At 40.6% G+C, this 20,675-nt stretch overlaps 1 protein-coding gene across 1 annotated transcript; it reads left to right on the top strand.

Moving 5' to 3' along the window:
* Positions 1–10,545: 10,545 nt before the first annotated feature.
* LOC115306292 (hemoglobin subunit epsilon-1) lies at positions 10,546–12,092 on the top strand. Its single transcript, XM_029956616.1, has 3 exons — positions 10,546–10,668; positions 10,792–11,014; positions 11,850–12,092. The coding sequence occupies exons 1-3, from the start codon at positions 10,577–10,579 to the stop codon at positions 11,976–11,978; spliced, it is 444 nt and encodes a 147-aa protein (XP_029812476.1). The 5' UTR covers positions 10,546–10,576; the 3' UTR covers positions 11,979–12,092.
* The last annotated feature ends 8,583 nt before the right edge of the window (positions 12,093–20,675 follow it).

Here is a 20,675-nt window from a genome sequence, read left to right as displayed (position 1 = left end):
CTAAGAGATCAATGTATCCAGAAGAATGATGTTGAAGTGGGCTTCTTTAGTAGTTAGTGGTGGCAAAAAGATATTTTAGAAATATGAAATGGCTTGAGAAATTATACAATTGGGAAAAAATTTTAAATGAGAGACAGATTAGTTCAACTGATCCATAAAGAATTTTCATACAAACATTTGATTCATGTATGACATTGGGCTTCTCGAGGTCCTGAGCTATGTTGGTTCTCGATGCCCAGGGTCCATCACTGGCCCTGGTACATACGTGGCACAGCTTTTGTTCTGTGTTGGTGAATGAGGGACCCTTTGTCAGTCTAGTTGGCTCTGATAGGAGCACAAAGAGAAGTGTTATGTTAAAATTTCCTTCTTGATTAAGTACAGGAATAGGGACAAGCTAAATTAAACCTATTTAGTGTAAGTGCAGACATTAAGAAAGGAAATCTACCTGGGGCACCTGGGTGACTCAGTCGCTTAAGTGTCCAGCTCTTGATTTTGGCTCCAGTCACAAACTCACAGTTCATGGGTTCATGTATCACATCCGGCTTCACACTATTATAATGTGAAGTCTCTTACCCTCTCTCTCTGCCCCTCCCCTTGTGCTCTGTCTCAAAATAACTAAATAAACTTTAAAACATGAAAGAAAACCTACATAATGAATGTTTATAAAAACTGTAGAACACAGGGAATGAGTTATGCGTGTAATAATGGAGAGAAGGCCTGAAATACAAGCCATTTAGATAAAAATTACTTTTAAAAAAGTGACAGAAAAAAAAGATAGGGCATGGCATTAGAGACTAGTATAGCTTTAAAGAGTGGTATTGCAGGAAATCTGAAAGTTAACTGAAGAATCAGAGAGTCATTCATTCCTCATAGTATGAGTAAGGAGAGACAGCTTGATGGTTGAGAGCAAAGAGTTTAGGAGTCAAGCATTTTTGGTTTGTGTTCTTGGGAAAATTAAAGATTCACTACCATCTTTTACCATATATAACATGTGAGTAGTAATTAATCATCTGTTTATTTTGATAGCTATGGAATGTCACATATAAACTATTTAAAAGTACCTGCAATGGATCACATACTGGAGAAATGGCCACTACTATTATTATTGCTATTGTTTTTGCTCTAATCACAGGTCTGTGGCAGGCAATATAGTAGGAGATAGAGGTGCTGAGAGAAATAGCACAAGACCAGAAATTCGGTGTTTCCCCTTTAAATAATCCAGTGAATCATTGGAAAAGAATCAGTAGGAAAGAGGCTACAGATGGATAAAAAGCCATCCTGAAAAGACATTTTCATTCCATGCCAAGGTACCTAAGTATCATGCTACAGATGAAGAGTGAGGACATGAGGAGATTCAGAGCCAAAGAATAAGATCACATCTGTAGAAATGAAAATAATTCAGATTTTAGACAAGAGAGTTAGACAAGACTGGGTCATTTATTCAGTCAGTAAACATATCCAGAGTACTGCTCTACAGTAGGCTCTGTGGTAGACTCTAGTTTATTAATGTGAATAAGTGTAAATGGAGCAATGTCACTGGGGCTCAAGGAACTCATATGTTCTGGTGGTAGCTAGTCATTCAGATAAATAGGTGATTTTTACTGCAAAATAACAAGTGTAATGGAGAAACTGACATGGAAGCAAATCATTCTGTCAATATTTATTGACCAAATGAGCTAAGAATTGGGAGAAGAAGAAGTTGAGGTTAGTAGGTGATTACAGTAGCAGCTGTTAGAAATGACGGGGTTCTGAGCCAGAACCAGGAGGAGTGAGTTCCTATTTCATCAAGGCCCAATGTGGTTTGCTATACTCTAGTGGAAAGTTGGATGAAAATATAGGCACCTGGGGTGCCAGCTAGAATTCAGTTGTGGGAAGAAAGTTTAGAGCTCATGGAAATTCAAGACTCAGATATGAGAAATTTCTCAAGACTGATGATTCTGAGTCAGGCAAAGCTGGTCTTTCTCATAGAAATTACTCAAGTTATATGTACCATAGATCCTAAAATTTATCCATCTAAGAATAAATTAATTTCATATTTCCCAAGGAACTGGTGACATTTTTCCCCCTTCCCTCTTCTTCCTTTTTGGTTCTTTTTGGCAAAAAAAAGGATTGGCAACATTTGTATATTTGTTTTCTATGTTTATCTGCCTGTGTATCCCCACACCCTTGAACAGTGGTTCAGAGTGGTGATCAACAAATATTTGTTAAGTGAATGAGTGAAGGCCACTGGGTGGGGGCGCCTGGGTAGCTCAGTTGGTTAGGCCTTGAACTCTCAACTTTGACTCAGGTCCTATTCTCAGAGTCGTGAGACTGAGCCCTGCTTTGGGCTCTGTGCTGACAGCTTAAAGCCTCCTTGGGATTCTCTCTCTTCCCTTCTCTGCCTCTCCCATCTCAAAATAAATAAACTTTAAAAAATAATAAAAAAACTAAAGGTAAGATTTGGCCAATGGTAGCAGAAGCTGTATCGCAGTCTGAAGAAATACAGTCCTCATTCATTATCTTAGCAAAAGAAAGAGATGGAGGAGCTTTCCTTGAACTTAGCCCATCACCTTTAGCCACTGCCCCTAGGATTTTACTTGCCTGTCTCTTTTGGCATAGATCAATGCTTGCAGCTGAACCACTGGGTCAAATTCTGTTCACCTTTGACCCTTCTTTCATCTTGACCATCTTGTCTGTCTCAGGGCAGCCCAGAACAACCGGATTATTTCTCAAGGCTCTGATCATAGTTCTGTTCAGTCCCCTAGCAGGTCTTATTACAGATCTCCAGAATTGTCTGAGGAATGTGATTTACAGCGTGTCCACAGTGGTAAAATTTATTTAGGACACAAACATGGAACTATAGTAAACTGGAAGAAGAGGAAGTCACTTACTTTTTAGGGGCCTGGAAAATGGAAGATCTCAAAGAGGAAGTGGTGGGCAAACCTGTGTAATCGCTCTTGATTCTTCCCTGTTTTAGAAATGATTTTTGGAAATGTTTATCAATCTGAAACCTTTTAAGTGCATCAACTTTATTGGGATAAAATTCACATACAGATTCACTTAAAGTGTACAATTTTATGATTTCAATATATCTCCAAAATACAATCAATTTTAGAACATTTGCTCATACCAAGAAGAAACCTCATATCCTTTGGAGTTCACATTACCTTTATTATAGTATGTTATTATAATTATCCCATTCCATATTATTACTTATAAAATAGAGTTAATTTTGCAATGTGCCTAATTTATAAACTTTATCATAAGTATGTATATATAGGAAAAAACATAGTACATATACAGGTCAGTACTATCTGTAGTGTCAGAAATCTACTGTGGGGTCTTGGAACATATCCCTTGTCAATAAAGGGGGACAACTACACATATATGTAGGTATGTGGATGTGCAGATATAATTATAATGTGTGCATTATGCATAAACATATATGTATATAGATCTATATGGTTTAGATTTATATTTTTCTCAAATGTTTAAAAATTTTTTAATGTTTATTTATTCTTTGAGAGAGAGAGAGCATGTGCAGGGGAGGGGCAGAGAGAGGGAGACACAGAATCAGAAGTAGGCTCCAGGCTCTGAGCTCTCAGCACAGAGCCCAATGTGGGGCTCAAACTTAGGAACTGTGAGATCATGACCTGAGTTGAAACCAAGAGTTGGAGGCTCAACCCACTGAGCCACCCAGGAGTCCCTGGATATATGTTTTTTTCTTACAACTCTACGATATAGGTATTTTTGTTGTTCCAAACTTTATAGATCAGGATCTTTATGACTACAGCTGCTTCTACTCTTTCTCTCACATAATCTGTTCCTGCAGTGGCCTTATTGTCATTCCCTGGAAATTCTAAGCATTCACTCACTTAAGAAATCATCATATGGGCAATCCTTGTGCATTAAATATTTAATCATGGCTCTTATGAATTGCTTCCTCATCACCTATTGGTATTGGTATCCTCTCAAGCGCTCCCTCATATGAGAAAATTCCTGCCACACTGTTTAAAATAACAATATCGGTGCTCACTTGTCCCCAGCATACTCTGCCCTTCATTCCGGTGTTCTCTTCCTCCATGCATTTAACATCACTGGCATATTCGCTGCATTTTACTTATTTAGTTACTTTTGTCTACCTCCTCTCCTCTTTCCATTTCATGAAACCAGGAACTTGGCTTTTCTCACTTCTGTGTTCTTAGCATTTCTGCAGTGTTGAATGAATGAATAGACAAACACACACACAACTCGAAGTACAAGGAATATACACATACACCCACATGCTGCACAAGTACAATGCAATTGATGGAATGATACCGGAAGTAGGAAGGCCAGCAGAGCTAGTCAGACCCAGTAGGCAGATTCTTGAGTTGCAGAATATGTAGGTTGACATAGGCTCTCGAATGCTGATTCTGGCTAAAATAAAAGGCACACAGACCAAAATCTACATTGAGATTTACTGGTATAGTCATGTCCCTGTGAACAATAAATCCTTTCCTTATATCAATCGGGCAAAAGGAGAAGAAACAAAGAATGCCAAGGCAGGTAGCTGGGTGCAGCCATGTCCCCAAGTAACCCTGTTGCCAGTGGGGTCAGAATGGCTTCTTCATTCATCTGCATGGCAAGGATATTTACGGCCTGGACATAAATGTTCTGAACATTCTAGAGATGTTCCAAGCATCTCTAGAATCTAAGCCAACAAAAAAGGTCTTCATGTTTTCTGTACTTTACTTAGTGGTCGATTCTGTAATGATTAGCATCTTTTTTCTTCATATATCAGAATATTTCATAAGATTGTAGGCAAGAGCTTCTGGCCCGGGAGTCTTTCTGTCTCTTGCAGGTGGCTTTGAGTCTCTCTTTTTGTCACTAAACTTACTTGTTTATCTCAGTTAAATGTAGAGAATACAATGTATCCCCCTGGCTTCCTAAGCCTTGTGCATTACTTAGTCACTGCAGCCTTTACATTCTAACAATCCTCACATATTTGTGACTATGCGCACACACACAGGCACACACACATACTCACATTCACATATACTTTATATAGAACATATTTATCAGGCATTTCTGAGCAGTTAATCTTGAAGGACCTTCAAACACCTAACCCACAATTTTTCGCATTTATTGACTTGTGGTAGGAACCAAGGATGGGGTCTTTGAAGGCAGGAAGAGTAGCACTTTTGTTCTCAGTGTCTTAAGTTACTTCCCTCCTTTGCCACAGCTCTGTGTGGTCCTGAGCTCTTATCTATGCCCACAGTTTATGACCCCACCCAGCTATCACCAGCCCAAGTCCCCAGAAGAAAAAAAACACTGGATCTGCCTCTGTTGATTAAAAATAAAACAAAATGAAATTAAAGCCCACCTTCAGTCCCAGAGAACAAATGAATTAACAAGGCTAAGGAATAATGAGAAGGAGAAGGAGAAGGAAGAGAAGAAAGAGGAGGGGAAGAGAAACAGAATAAAAACAAAATCAGTCAGTCAAACAAAGACAGGAAAAGATTGGTGACATTAGGGCCTGAATGAGGCTGGAGTAAATAGAAGAGTTACATTAGCTTCTTGGGTTCTGAATCTAAGAGACATTCCTTTCCCTCATAGACACCTCAAACTCAGTGAAATACATGTGGTAGGAATTTGGTGTCAGAAAGAACTGTTCTGAGGCTACAGTTAGCAAGGGCTACAAAGGGTTTAGGCAATGAGCAATCACTTACTGTCCCCACTAGGTCTACAAAAGAAAAGCAAGTGTCCAAGTTTCTCATAATTCTACGTGGTGGATGATCTTGTTATGGGGTATAACCATAACCATTACCATAACCATTACTGTTTCCATTTAAGGTCTGCTTATTTAACAAACCTCGAATTTATCCTTTTCCAGAGAGATGCAAATTTTTTTTTATTCAGGAAATATGCTATACTGTAGCTTCAATACTGAATATCCAAAGTGCTGAAGATAGCATATCTAAGTTAAACAAATCATTAACTGTTTTTTTTAGAATTCAAAAGTCACCACGTCAGGGACTTCCCAATCTTCTAGCAGCAGACATGGAATCTTAGCATAGAACTGGATCGTTTCCATCACTTCCGTATACAAGATGCTAAGCTCCCAGGGCACCTGGATGGCTCAGTTGGTTAAGCAGCCCACTTCAGCTCAGGTCATGATCTTACAGTTCATGGATTTGAGCCCCGCATCAGTCTCTGTGCTGATAGCTTTGAGCCTGATTCTGTCTCTTTCTCTGCCCCTCTTCTGTTCATACTCTGTCTCTGTCTCTCAAAAATAAAATAAAAAACATTTTAAAAAATGATCTTAAGCCCTATACCTCAGAGAGTTGCATTTTAATTAACTTTAGGAAAAATCTAAATACTGGGTCTATGCATGCTTCAGAGGTACTATATTTGAAAAATTTATAAACACTACCTGACTTAGGTCTTGGGTTAGAGCCATGGACTGACTATGAACCAATAACCCATGTGGTGTAGTAAACTGAAGGAAAGGAAAATTAGAAACCGCTGGTTCTAATTACACACTGTCATTCCTTTCAGAGTAGTTTCTTCTCTGTTTTTCTTATTTCATAGAATCCATTAGGCAATATTGTTTGCAATAGACAGAAAAAAAAGCCCAAAGACTTCCTGTTTTTGAAAACAATCCATGAAAATAAATGAAGGAACTTTACTCAAAATCAAAAGCATCAAGGAAAACAGGAAAAAAAAAAGCTACATTTCAGAGGAAATGGAAAATTTATGACTTGTCTAAACTGCCAGATTCAAGCTTCAACCTTCAAGGTCTATCACGTAGAAAAGTGCGCAGTAACTGGCTGGGTCTGGCTTTCCATTTCCTCTTCCTCTTGCTTACACAGCATTCACACATATCTCTGGCTATGCCTGAGGCACAGTGATCCCAAAGGACAGTCAAGCCACCAATGTCCATGATGAGATTTGTGGGGTGATAGTGGGGTGATGGTGGGGCTCATGGGGTCCAGAGCTGATAACCAAGAAAGAATTCTTGAAGGTGTCTTTGGTGCAAAAAGTTGATTTTATTGAAGCTCTAGGCCAGAACCCGTGGGCAGGAAGAGTTGCCCAGGGACCATGAGGAGAGACTGGATATAGATTATGAGGTTGAGGGTGGTGAACTCAAGGGGAAGTTGCCAGTGAGACTTTCATATGCTAAAGAAGACACCCAGGACAGTGGAGGCGTATCTGTTGCCAAGCTAAGATTGTTTTTCCCTTTAGCAAAGCATTAACATTAAGACAGTAAGCGGTTCCTGGAGAAAACATTTTCTCTGACTGCCTCACATATGTATTTGTCAATGGGCTGCAGGTTATAAGGAAATTTAGTTCCATCTGCCATTTCCTTCTGCCTTTGTTTCCCCATCACTATGTAGGGGTGATGGAGACTTAGGTCCCACAGGACTATGAGCTCTATCAGTTAACCACTTGTTTTCCCCTTTCCTTTGTTCTTGGGCAGCCAGGAGTGACGGAGGAATATCACACATTTCCCACCTGGTTGGTGGGTTGTTCACAGCCTGTCAGCTTGCCTTATGCTTCCTCATCAGTCCCTGTTGTAAGTTGCCAAGGGAGAGAAATAACTCTGAGAATGCAACCCAGCTCTGGTTGACTCACCTACAGCCTTGTGAGAGAGGTGCCGAGGAGGCAAGGGACTTCGAAAGCAGCAGTGTTGCCTGTTGTCAGTGAGGTCTTTTCTCTCATTCTTTCAGTGACCAGAAAATGTTCACTGGCATCCTTCATGGCAGCCACAAAAATCTGCTACTCAAGATAACCATTGTTTTCTAGGCTGATGCAACACCCCCTAGAACTTTTGATGGAAACCATCTATTTCTGTTATGAGACTATAAATTCAGATCCTTAATGGAAGCAGACTAACTGATAGCTTCTCTAATAAAGAATCCTACACAAGATGCCTGCGCAGCTCAGTTGGTCAAGCCTCCAACTCTTGGTTTCGGCTCAGGTCATGATCTCACAGTTCATGGGTTCAAGCCCCACATCTGGCTCTGTGCTAACAGTGTGGAGCTTGCTTGGGTTTTTTTCTCCTTCTGTCTCTACTCCTTCCCTGCTCACACTTTATCTCTCTCTTTTTCAAAATAAATAAACATTAAAAAACAAGAATTGTACACAGCCTTTTGTACCTTCAATGGTTTATAAGTCCTATTTATGATTTTCCAATTTTAAAATTAAAAATAAAAAAATTGTGTATGGTAAAGAATAACTTTTGAAGCAGTTTTTCACAGATAATACTATGAAAAAAACGTGTCTAGTTTACCTTCCAACAGTGTAATTCATACAATTCACATTAATAGTACCTAAAGATATAATATTTGACTCATAAAATTTATACATGTGATAAATTAATTAGCAAGATTTAAGAAAATATTTTACTTTTCTCTCCTGAAAAGAGGCATCTTAAATCGTGAAATACTGCACAGAGCTTCCAAAAACACAAGTGCTGCAGAACGCATGAGAGGCAGAATTAATATTGGTCAAATTTTGGAATTAAAAAAATATCCTTTAAACTTATGTACCTTAACACATAGTGTGTTTTTTACTTTCTTGATTTTTAATTTTATATGTCATAAGCATTCTTATTGTTTGCTTTTTTGATGTTTTAATCTTTCTGATCTCTCTGGGTAATCATATCACTTATCTATAAACTTTTGTTTTTCAGGAAAGGGAGACAATAATCATGATATTTCATAGGAGAAACAAGTAAAATGCTTCAGAATGAGAAGCTGAGATAATTTAGTTTGAATCAACCAGCACTCAAGCAGTAATGAGATTACAGTCAGCCGACCTGACTTCAGAATAAGAATTCATAAACCATGCACCGAGCTGCAGATATGCCATCATCTTCCCTGGAACCTTTTCCCACAGCCCAGCAATCAGCACAGGATAGACCACATCCCTGGCAGCAAGTCAGCTCTGTTCCCAAAGGCTCTCCTAAAGGATGAGATATGGGCCCTGAATGAGCATGAGGCAGGATGGTGAAGATCTGAATTTAAGAAGAGACTGGTGTCCACACTCTGAACCAACTGCAGGATGAACATACTCATAGTATCTTCTTCTGAGGGAGACTTATTTCCCAAACTTTTGGTCGTGAGAGGCCTAGTTCTTATTCCCTGGGTTGTGACAATGTCTAATCCTCATACTCAAGGACTAAGGAAAGGGTCACTGTCCTCACACTAGATCTTTAGAAAAATTGCTTTGGGAATCTAAAGCCCAATCTCTCTTGGTAATGAATTTCTTATTCATCCAGAGCTATTCTTCACTGAGTAGCTCATTCTTTTCCATTCAATGGTCTTCTCATTTAGTGATCAAATATCTTCTCTATTGACCTAGAACTTTGTCATCCTAGGCCATGTAGTCTAGCCCACGGAGATTTTCCTTTTTTAAGATGAGGAAAGCTAACAAACACTGTGAAAATCACAGCCCAGGAACACTGGTCCATTAAACACTGAAACTTGATTATGCAATTTTAGAATACTTCTTTTCCAACATTCTTTACCACCATATCAACAAGACTCTAGAATAACAACCATGGACTGAAGCTGAAGAAGTTGCAAGGTGTACATTCTATTTCATGATGAGTGTTTAGGGAAGCCCAAAGATAAGAGTGGCATCAAGAAACAAACAAACAGCAAACAAAAGGACGCCAGAGGCATCTGAAGCCTCTGGCACCTAGTACTACAGCAAACATTAAACATACTCCAAATCCTTGCCTGATTAGTCTGCCAATCTATTCATTCCTCAGTTTGATCACAAGCTCTGGTTTTTAATAATTCCAGACTCCTCAGCTATCTTACCAATTAAAGAAGTGTAAGTAGGGCAGAAAATGAAAATGTGAGCTCAAAGAAATCTCCCCTGAGTAGCTGGTTTCCCCTGAAGACACAGAGAAAAAACAGAGAGGGTTCTGGGGAAACACAGGATGTAAGTTTATTCTGTCTGTTCTCTCTATGAAATTACTCTTGGGTCTGGTACTTTAGGATTGAGGTCTTAGTCTTGTTGTGGATCCCTCATTGTTGCACTGAGCTTTATGAAATAACCATGTATATGTTCTGCCACCTTTAGAAAACAAAGAACCAGAGGCTTGGTTATAAATCCACCCCTCAACTGAGTTAAAATGCTGAGGTTCTGTGTCAACAACTGTATTTCTTTTTTTCTTCCTTTTGTTCTTGTCCCTTGAACCATCTTTAAACCAAGTATTAAAGTTGCTTGACTGGAACGCTTTCCCTATCTTGGGCTTAGCTCCTCCCTACAGGTCTTTCTTGGATGTCGTCTTAGAGGATCACATAGGGAGAGAAGAGGGTGAAAAGAGGAATGAATGGAAAATTCTGTTGACAGAGGAACCAACTGCCTCAGAAACCAACACACATTATCACAAGTTCAGTGTACATTCTTCACTGCTGACCCTTTCCTGATCTGACTCCACCCCTGAGGCACACAGCTCAGCCTTGACCAATGATTTCAAAGAACTAGGAGGAACAAGGGGCCAGAGGGTCAGCAGTAAAGAATAAAAGGTGACCCCTTCCAGCAGCAGCACATACTCGCTTCTCTCTCTGATCGCCTGTAAACTCCCCGATCTGACATCATGGTGCATTTTACAGCTGAGGAGAAGGCTGCCATCACTAGCCTGTGGGGCAAGGTGAATGTGGAAGATGCTGGAGGCGAGGCCCTCGGCAGGTAGGCACTGGGTTCGAATGCCTGGGAAAGGATGGTGAATATAGGCCTGGCCACTTGAACGGGAAATTCCTCAAGATTTTTGAAAGTCTCTGATTTTCCACATGCTATGGTCCCATCACATAGGCTCCTGGTTGTCTACCCCTGGACCCAGAGGTTCTTTGACAGCTTCGGCAACCTGTCCTCTACTTCTGCCATAATGGGTAACCCCAAGGTCAAGTCCCATGGCAAGAAGGTGCTGACCTCCTTTGGAGATGCTATTAAGAACTTGGACAACCTCAAGGGCACCTTTGCTAAGCTGAGTGAGCTGCACTGTGACAAGCTGCATGTGGATCCGGAGAACTTCAAGGTGAGTTCAGGAAATGTTCATGTGCTCCTTTTAACTTTCTACTATGAGATAGTAGTGGAAGTTGAGTCTTTGGTTGGGAAGACTAATACAAACTTCAGAAATTATGGGTCGAACTTGGTGTTAGAAAGACAGACCTCCAAAAGGCATGACCAGGACCACCTTGATTCAGGACTAGTGACAGTAAAGGGCTACTAGCAGCCAGGCTTTGCTTAAAACTTCTCAAGAACTTTTGTCAGAACTGAAATGACATCAGAGAAAAGAAGATTTGTTCAAGGAGGAATGGAATTTGGCATTTGTTAGATAAAGGCCTGTCTCAAGGAAAGAGAAATGTCTTATTTAATGTGGTTTCTGATGACTGAAGTGTAAGGAGAGATTTAGAGGGGAAAGTTTTGGACATATTGTCTCAAAGAGAAATGCAACAACTTCTATAAAATATATTCTATTGCCTGTCAGTATTATTACCAAGCGGAAGCCTGTCCCTGTCCTTATTGGAGACTTTAAATAAAGTTATTATGAGAACCCATGCAGCCCTAAAATCCCCTTGTTACAGGAATTAGACAATTGGTAGATAAGAGAGGGAGGGAGAGATGCAAATAAAAATGGTGAGACATGAAGAGGATGGGTTGGGGGGGGCAGGGTGTTGAATGGAGAGCTCATACATATTAAATTGAATTTAGGGACTAGCTTATCCGAGCTTTTTTTGAGGCACAACCCCTGGAGTAGTTTAAGGTATAGAGTTGGCAGGGAGTGTAGGTATCGAACCACTTTTACTGCAATTTTTTTTGAAATCTTTTACTCAACATGCCTCTTTGTCATTTTGTCTTTCACCTAACAGCTTCTGGGCAATGTGCTGGTGATCATTCTGGCTTCTCATTTTGGCAAGGAATTCACCCCTGATGTGCAGGCCGTGTGGCAGAAGCTGGTGGCTGGTGTTGCCACTGCTCTGGGCCACAAGTACCACTGAGCCTTCCTTCTAGTTCAACAATGCTCTTTTGTGTCCCCAGGAACCTCCTTCTGCATATGGGGACTTATATTTTGGCCTTGAGAGCACAGCTTCTGTTTAATAAAGTTCATTCTATTCATCATCATAAATGAATACTGTGTTTTCTGCATCTTTCACTCTTACGTTTTTTTTTCATAATATTTTTTGTCAATTTGTTTTCCATACAACACCCAGTGCTCTTCCCCTTAAGTGCCCTCCACCATCACCACCACCTCTTTTCCCCCCTCCCCCTTCCCCTTCAACTCTCAGTTCATTTTCAGCATTCAATAGTCTCTCAAGTTTTGCATCCCTCTCTCTCCCCAACTCTCTCTCCCTCCTCTGCTCTGCTCCCCCTGCTTCTCCATTAGGTCTCTCCTGTTTTCCTGTTAGACCTATGAGTGCAAACATATGGTTTCTGTCCTTCTCTGCCTGGCTTACTTCGCTCAGCATGACACCCTCAAGGTCCATCCACTTTCCTACAAATGGCCATATGTCATTCCCTCTCATTGCCATGTAGTACTCCATCGTGTATATGTACCACATCTTCTTGATCCACTCATCAGGTGATGGACATTTAGGCTCCTTCCATGTTTTGGCTATTGTTGACATTGCTGCTATGAACATTGGGGTACATGTGCTCCTATGCATCAGCATTTCTGGATCTCTTGGGTAAGTCCCCAGCAATGCTCTTACGTTTTTAAAGTGGAAAATGTTCATTGACTGAGGAGTGAGGTGAGACATAGGAAGAAATAAGAGTTCCTTTGGGAAATATGTAGGGACTCATCAAAGGAAGATAGACATTATGGGAGAATTCTAGAAGGTCTGGGTGGATGCCAGGAAGGGGAAGAAATCTTCTGGGTTGAGGAAAGGGTTAAATAAGTGAGCAAGAATTTACAGGACAGTGTGGCAGAAACTTAAGGTAGAGGGGAAGGAAGAAAATGTGAAGCAGTGCCTCAGAAGAAATCAAGATAGATTTGTCATGTGTGTCAGAGTTCAGCTTTAAAAGCTTTGAATGGATCTAAGGTCTAGGCTAGGGTTATGTTTTCAATTTGCTTTAATTACATTTTGAATCAGCTAACTTATCATATGTCTTGGAGGCTGAATTGGACATAAGAGGATGAATTGAAGGATGACTGGGAGCTTTCCAGAAAAATCTCCATTAACCAACAATAGCCTGTTATTTCCCCAAGTGTTCCATGGTCTGAGTGGGGAGCCAGTGGGAAATCACTGTGCATTATTTCATAATCAAACATAGCATATGCTAAAATAAAGCTGGCATTAAGATATTATATGAATCCGGGGGGAGAGGAGAATGTCCAAGTCTTCATGTAGCAGATGAGATACTAACAAAAGCTCATAGTCTAAACCCACTAAATTAGGGCTTGGGCTAATTTCTTTTTTTTTATGTTTATTTATTTTTGAGACAGAGAGACAGAATGTGTACAGGGGAGGGGCAGAGAGAAGGGGAGACACAGAATCCAGAATAAGCTCCAGGCTCTGAGCTATCAGCACAGAGCCCAATGTGAGGCTTAAACCCACAAACTGTGAGATCATGACCTGAGCTGAAGTTAGAGGCTTAACCAACTGAGCCACCCAGGCACCAGAGGGCTTGGGCTAATTTCTTGCATAAAAATGGGCTCCTGGAAGTAGAGGAGACAGTAAGACAGAGTATTAGGAAAGACTAGATAATCCAAGGCTTTGATTGTAAAAATAAAAACTATTACTTTACGTTTGGCAAAAGTAAACAATAAATATCCTTAGAACTATAATGATTCAAGGAATAGGAGTTGGGGGGAGGGGAAGTTAATGGCTTAATGCAACACAAAATAAATTCAAAATTGCAGATTAGATGTGGCTAATTCATAAGAACAGACCTAAACCCAAGAGGAGCGGTGAGATCTGCAAAACGTGGAGGAGGAGCAGAGGTAGAGTGAGGAAGAGACGGTGTTTGATTGGCTGCAGTGGATGAGAAGGAAGGCGTCCCTGGTAGATGACTGAAAGCTCCCAGCCCTGGGGGATCTAACAAGAAACTGTGCACTCCCTTGGGGACCCCTGTGTGGGAGTGGCAAGAACTGAGTCGCTCTAGAGGGAGTCATTGTTAGGTTGCTTAGGATGTCTAGGCCTCCAGGCCTTGAGTCAAACTTTCATATCAATTAGATATCTCATTGGCCCTGCACATAGATCAGAATCGGTCCTCTGAATTACCTTCTAATTGGGGTTTATGTCTCCACAGTCCAGATGAGACACCAAGGATTAGTTAGTTGCAAGCTGTCAAAAGCAGTGGTCTCTGAGCCCCATAGCTTCTCTTTATGCCCTTCAGCAAAGTAAACAGAAGCTGTTAGTGGTCCTAAGCTTCTTACCCATTCCCTCAGTCAATGTCTCAGTCAACAACAAATGAGCATTTTTAATCAGTCTTATTTCCTCTTTCTTGCCCTCTGTATGCACAGCGTCTGGGATGGTGATGATGGAGTGGTGGGCAGAGGATACATTCATTATCCCTGAAGGGTCTATATTTTGATCGCAAAGTTGCCAGTCCAACACTATTTGGGTGATAACAACTTCGTATTTAACACACATATGTGCATATGCACACACAGACACACAGGACTAATTATTGTCAATAGGTAATAAAAGCCATGTGAGCAAAACAATGTCATGACAGACAGGATATTTTTGGAAAATTAATCTGGCTAAGAGAACAGAGGTTATGAGATTCTGAGATTATGCCATTTCCAATATTAAAATACCATAATGGCTTCTTACTCTCTACCTCTGAAGACAAGTCCTAAATTATTAGGTTTAATGCTTCCTCTGCAACATTTCCTGCTTATTCTTTACATATCACCTGCACCCACCCATTATTCTTATCTCTAGCATAACAAGAGTTTGTTGTATCTAATTCAGTGGTTTGGAGTCCCTATTCCAGCTTTCAGACCTTTTATCCCAATTTTATCCCTTATTTCCCCATGGCAAATTCTTTCTTTTCATTCTGGTTCCAGCTCAAATACTACCTCCTCAGAGGGACTAATCCTGCCTGATGTAATCATGTCCCTTCGTCACTAAGTCCAGATATTAATTTTTTCATAGCAAATGAAATTATTTAGTATATTGGTTTAATTATTCATTTTCTATATCTTCCATGCCCATGTTATAAATGTTAAAAGGAAAGGTTTCTTTCTTCCTCATTCATCTTAAAGCAATGACAGTTATTCAACAAATAGATATTAAATGAGTGTCTCAGAATACATGAAAATGAATGTTTGAAAAGATCAATTCTATGGTAGCAAAAATTCAGCTTTCATGTATTAAGTTGAGCTCTTTAAAATTTAAAGTATCCTGTAAGTAACTGGAAGTGGATTCTCCAGTGTTATTTTTTTTAAGGAGAGATCTCAGGGAGAAACCAACAAGCCCATCTCCTAGAACTCTACAGGAAGGGGTCATAAACACTTAAAGAAAAAAATAAAATAAAATGAACCATTGCCTTTCCCACTGGAAATGAGTCCTGTCTGGTCCTATAAATGCTTGTTTGAGATGGTTGAGACCAAAGTACCATAGGTTACAGGGTCGGTAGTGTGTGGAATACTGTCCGTGAAGATTGCTTCTGCTTGTTAGAAATAAAAGAGAAGTTAAACACGGCAAGGGGGTGTAGAGCCAGCACTCTCTTAGTCTGCAGCCCATGTCATGGAATCTTCTACTACCGTCTGCACTGAATGCAGGCTGGCACCCTTCCTCCCCAACCAGCCCGACCACCTGTGCGCTCAGAGACAAATTGGGAGATACATGAAATCTGCCAGACTGTTCCCAGATGAGGGAACATTCTTTTACATTCTACATGAAAAAAATCTAAGTATTTTTTCCTATTCTGCTTCTTTTTGATCTTAGAGGTATTATTCCTATTCTAAGAAGTATTAAATTGTGTGTCCAATATAATCTTAAGTGATTTGAAAACCAAGAAGGGCTGTGGCCTCTTGTTGTAAAGTGTGGCTGAACAACAGAGTGATACATTGTCACAACTCTTTGCTTAACTTGGAAGATATTTAAAATTCTTCCTTTTTACAGTTTTAATCCATGCCTCAGCAACCACCTCCAAGTCATGCAGGCTGCTGGTGGGCATGGGGAGGGGGCTTGAGATGTGAATTGCAGGCTGGCTGGAAGGAGGGATAGGTGAAGGAGGGAAGAGGGGAAAGAACTGAAGTATCAAATTGGGCATGAACAACAGAGTCCCTCTGAAGGATGGGTATTTAAAAATTTTTTAAATGTTTACCTCAGAGAGAAAGAGAGAGAGCAAGAGGCGTGAGGCAGGGAAGGGGAGAGAGAGGGATACACAGAATCCGAAGCAGACTCCAGGCTGTCAGCGCAGACCCTGACGTGGGGCTCAAACTCACAGACCATGAGGTTATGACCTGAGCTCAAGTCAGATGCTTAATGACTGAGCCACCCAGGCTCCCCAGAAAATAGTTAAAAGGTTTCAAAAGACTGAATCTCTTTTCTCTTCCCATTTTAGTGATCTTTACTACTAACACTTCTTCCTCAGAATCTTTCCCATATGTGTCCACCTCCAAGAGTTCCTCGAATGCAGTCTTCTTGGATGGGGTGCTTAAGATCATGGCTAGTCCACGCACCAGCTTCTGGAGTTTCTTTAGGTTTTCATGAGTCCCTCAGTCACTTATAACGACAGAGCAGAATCATCAGGAGTCACTCATTTACCATGAGCATGCAGTTACTCACATGCTTAAAACACATTAATGGAGCACCTTCTGCAGACAGTTCCGGTATCCAAAACCTTTGAATCCCGCATTTGCCCTAGTCTCTGTCTGTCTTAAACATTGCTCTGATTTTCTTTTTTTTAAATTTTTTATGTTTTTTTATTTATTTTTGAGGTACAGAGAGAGACAGTGCAAGCAGAAGAGGGTCAGGGAGACAGAGGGGGACACAGAATCTGAAGCAGGCTCCAGGCTCTGAGCTAGCTGACAGCACAGAGCCTGACAGGGGGCTCAAACCCATGAACCGTGAGATCAGGACCTGAGCTGAAGCCGGACACTTAACCGACTGAGCCACCCAAGTGCCCCTGCTCTAATTTTCTAAACTAAAACGGTAGGATTTTTAAAAATTTTTCTGTGTTGTTTGCTTATGTCTCACCTCAGCAAACTCTTCCCTCCATCATCTCTTTTTCCTTGCTGTTCTCATGGAATATTTGTGAACACACACACACACACACACACACACACACACACACACACATGCGAGTGCACCCATGTGCCTTCAGCATCAGAGTGTTTAATATTTGAATGGACTCTCATATTTCTCAATAGTCTATAAAAGTCGCTTGCCATGGCAGCAGCCTCATGCCATTATGGTCTCATTTCAAATATTGCCCCCTTATAGAGACCATCGCTAACATAATTAAAGAGACCATTGCTAACTTGCATCAAGATGTGGATGGTCCTCATACCAAATAATAATATGTAAAGTTATTTTGCTGACTGATTATTCATTCTTTGTATCTCCCACTGTATAAAATATAATTCCATGAAAGCAGTTTTCCTCTTTGGATTGTTTATCTTAAATCACCAGTGCAAACAATAGAATAATCAATGGTGCGTAGGAGATCAGTCTATTAGTCAAAAGAGTATTTGAAAACCCCTTATAGGGATTTTGTGAAGAAGCAGCTTCCCAGGCAAGGGTGGAGGCCATGTCAGGAGCTGCTGGGGATGGGGAGGAAGAAGCAGGTCTGGGAAAGAGGTGGCCCTGAAAGCAGAAAAGAGGCAGGAGTTACAGGTGACTGTTGGAATCACAGTCTGGGTTTCTGGGAGCATGAGGAGGTTGTTCACAGATGTGAGGGATCACAGAAGTCCGTCCACTTGAAGGAGGGTGATTTATAATCATACTCATTTGCTAAGGCTTTCAGAGGCTCAGATACCAGCCTGTGGGTAGTGCTTCTAAGAAACGCTCTGCACTGCGGTCAGAGAATGTCTACACTCAACTCCCAAAGCTTCACTCTTTAAGAGACACCAAGCTGGGTTTCCCTTTGGCTCTGTGCCCCATACACTTATTCCAACAAAAATGTTCCTGTCCCATGATTAGGGTGTGAGAACTCAAACAATGTTTGCTTATGACTCTAAAATAGCTTCTGGTTTGTTGATGCATTTCATTCTCCTGGCCTTTAAACTTCTCCTGAGTTTCTATCTGAACAAACATAAGCTTCCCATGAGTTCGTAAGGATCATAAGATTTTACTAGTTTATGATAATACAATTTCAGGCAATCTGTTATGCTAGGAGAAAGATAATCTGAAGATAGAGATTCCTTGAAATCAAATTCACAGGTAATTTCTTAATCTGACTCTTTCTTCAATCAGTAGGTCTCTAGTCTCAGGGACAAATGATCAACCCAGATTTACAAAGTCTTAAGACTCGTGATCGGATAACATCTGACATCATGCATCACTTTCAGGAAAAAAAATTAGTAAGAACTCTGACTGTCACATTGGAAGTGTGATCTGAAACTCAGCTTTGTGTCTCTTAAAGAGTGAATTAGGGACAAAGTGCCATGATGTTGCAGCTATGACTATGTGGACCATTAGTCAAATAAACAAGAGTCTCTGCCCCTATCCCCCACAGGAGATAAAGCAAAGAAAGTGCTTTCTGATGTTATTTATCAGACTAAGACCAGCTGAAAAGTGGACCCAGCATTTATCAGCATTAGCTCTTTCAAATCAGCACTCCTTGCCAAGGAACTTTCTACCACTGTTTTCACTGAGATGAAACCAAACCAAGACCCTGGGCTCTCAGCCAGAACACACATTTGTGCAGTGGGGAACACACAGAGTTGGCCATAGGCACAAATACAGGGGTAAACCATTTCCCCCAGATAAGCAGATATGCTTTACTTTATATATTTTTTAACTTTAATGTTTTTTCTTTTTGAAAGAGAGAGACAGAGCATGATTGGGGAGAGGCAGAGAGAGAAGGAGACACAGAATCTGAAGCATGTTCCAGGATCTGAGTTGTCAGCACAGAGCCTGATGTGGGACTTGTACTCATGAATCATGAAATTATGACCTGAGCTGAAGTCAGACGCTCACCCGACTGAGCCACCCAGGTGCCTCTGACATGCTTTACTTCGAATGGGTACATAGATAGTAAGATATCTAGTCCTATATTTTATTACCTAACATTATTGTATTCTTGCAATCAAACTAATGCTTTATGGGAACCATTTTTCCCTGACTATGTGAACAAAAGGGACCATGGGCCAGATGTGACCTATGAGAGGTCTAGTCACAGGGCAGTATATCACTATGCCCATGCAGATCACTCCTAATGGAATGAAACTTATACTGAAACCATCATAGTTCTTGTACTGGTAGCCAAAGAAATTCAAAATCTCTGGACTTTCCAGATTCTTGCCCATGCATCTTCCTTAATCTAAGGGCATGTCTGGAAAGAGTGACAAGAATTACAGAGGAGATTGACAAAGAGCACTGGAATTTTCTGTGGTGGGGTCGATGGAGAGTAGCTAAAAGAAAAAGTGAATAGAAAAATTTTGTATAACTGAGTTGAATAGGAAACAATGCATATTGGATCGTGGAATGGGGACTCCAAGACACTATCACAGATGTAAGTCACCATAAAACCCTTCTGTGCCTAAATACCACAACTGTATTCAGAGTCTAGTCTTAATCCATAGCCTCATGGTGAAGCAAGGGGACAGTAACACAAGAATGGACAATTACTGACCACATATCCTAGCAGCAGGCAATACCTAGTTTTGACACATCTGTGATTACCAATGAATTCCCAGACCAGACAGCATGACAGCTGAGGAGAAGCATATCATTGCAAGCCCAGGAGCAAAGCACATGAGGAAGAGGTCAGGGGAACATTTCCTCTGCTTCTGCCATTATAAGAAACTCCAAGTGAAGCTCCATGGTAAGAAAGTGTTGCTTTCCTTTGGTGAATCTATAAAGAACCTGGATGATCTCAAGGCTACTTTTGTCCAACTGAGTGAGCAAAGCTGTGATACGCCACAAGTAGATTCTGAGAACTTCAGGTGAATTCGGGAGATGCTCACACCCTTTTTTAACCTCGGGACAACTTAGGCAAATGAGCACTGAACTGACTGCAAATCTAGGATGGCTGTGGGAAGGGGAATATTTGGAAACACTGGAGTTGAGAGAACTGAACTAAGATCAAGGGGGTTAAGGAGCACTTTTTGAAACCTTGTCTGAACTCTTTGTTTTTAGAAGAGACTTGTAAAGAGATAAAGAAAAATAACTAATTGCAATTGCAAATGTATGGAATGAACTTGCAAATGTATGAAAGGTAATTACAAATGTATGGAAGGGAATTTAACTTTACTTTTTGCTCTCCTGGAGGCTGAAAAAGGCCAAGGAGAAATATCTATGCAGACTTTTGTTGGCTCTATATTAGAAGGAACCTAGAGTTCAAAAATACATTGCTAAGGTTATTCATATATTGGCTGGACATTTGTATAAAATTGCTCGTAGGGACCCATTTCAAACTTATATCTTATAAATCCTAAGGTGGGGCAGAGTGTCTCTGAGGGAGGTAAATGGCAAGAACATGGGTCCTTGTGTGGGTATGGAAAGAAACCTGTGAGTTCTTGTTTTTCAGCCCACAAAATAGGAGGTTGGTGGTGGTTAAAAGAAAGAAAAAGC

This window comes from Suricata suricatta, chromosome 11, assembly GCF_006229205.1.
Source record: "Suricata suricatta isolate VVHF042 chromosome 11, meerkat_22Aug2017_6uvM2_HiC, whole genome shotgun sequence".
Lineage (NCBI taxonomy): Eukaryota > Metazoa > Chordata > Mammalia > Carnivora > Herpestidae > Suricata > Suricata suricatta.
This window is presented reverse-complemented; position numbering and strand designations above follow the sequence as displayed.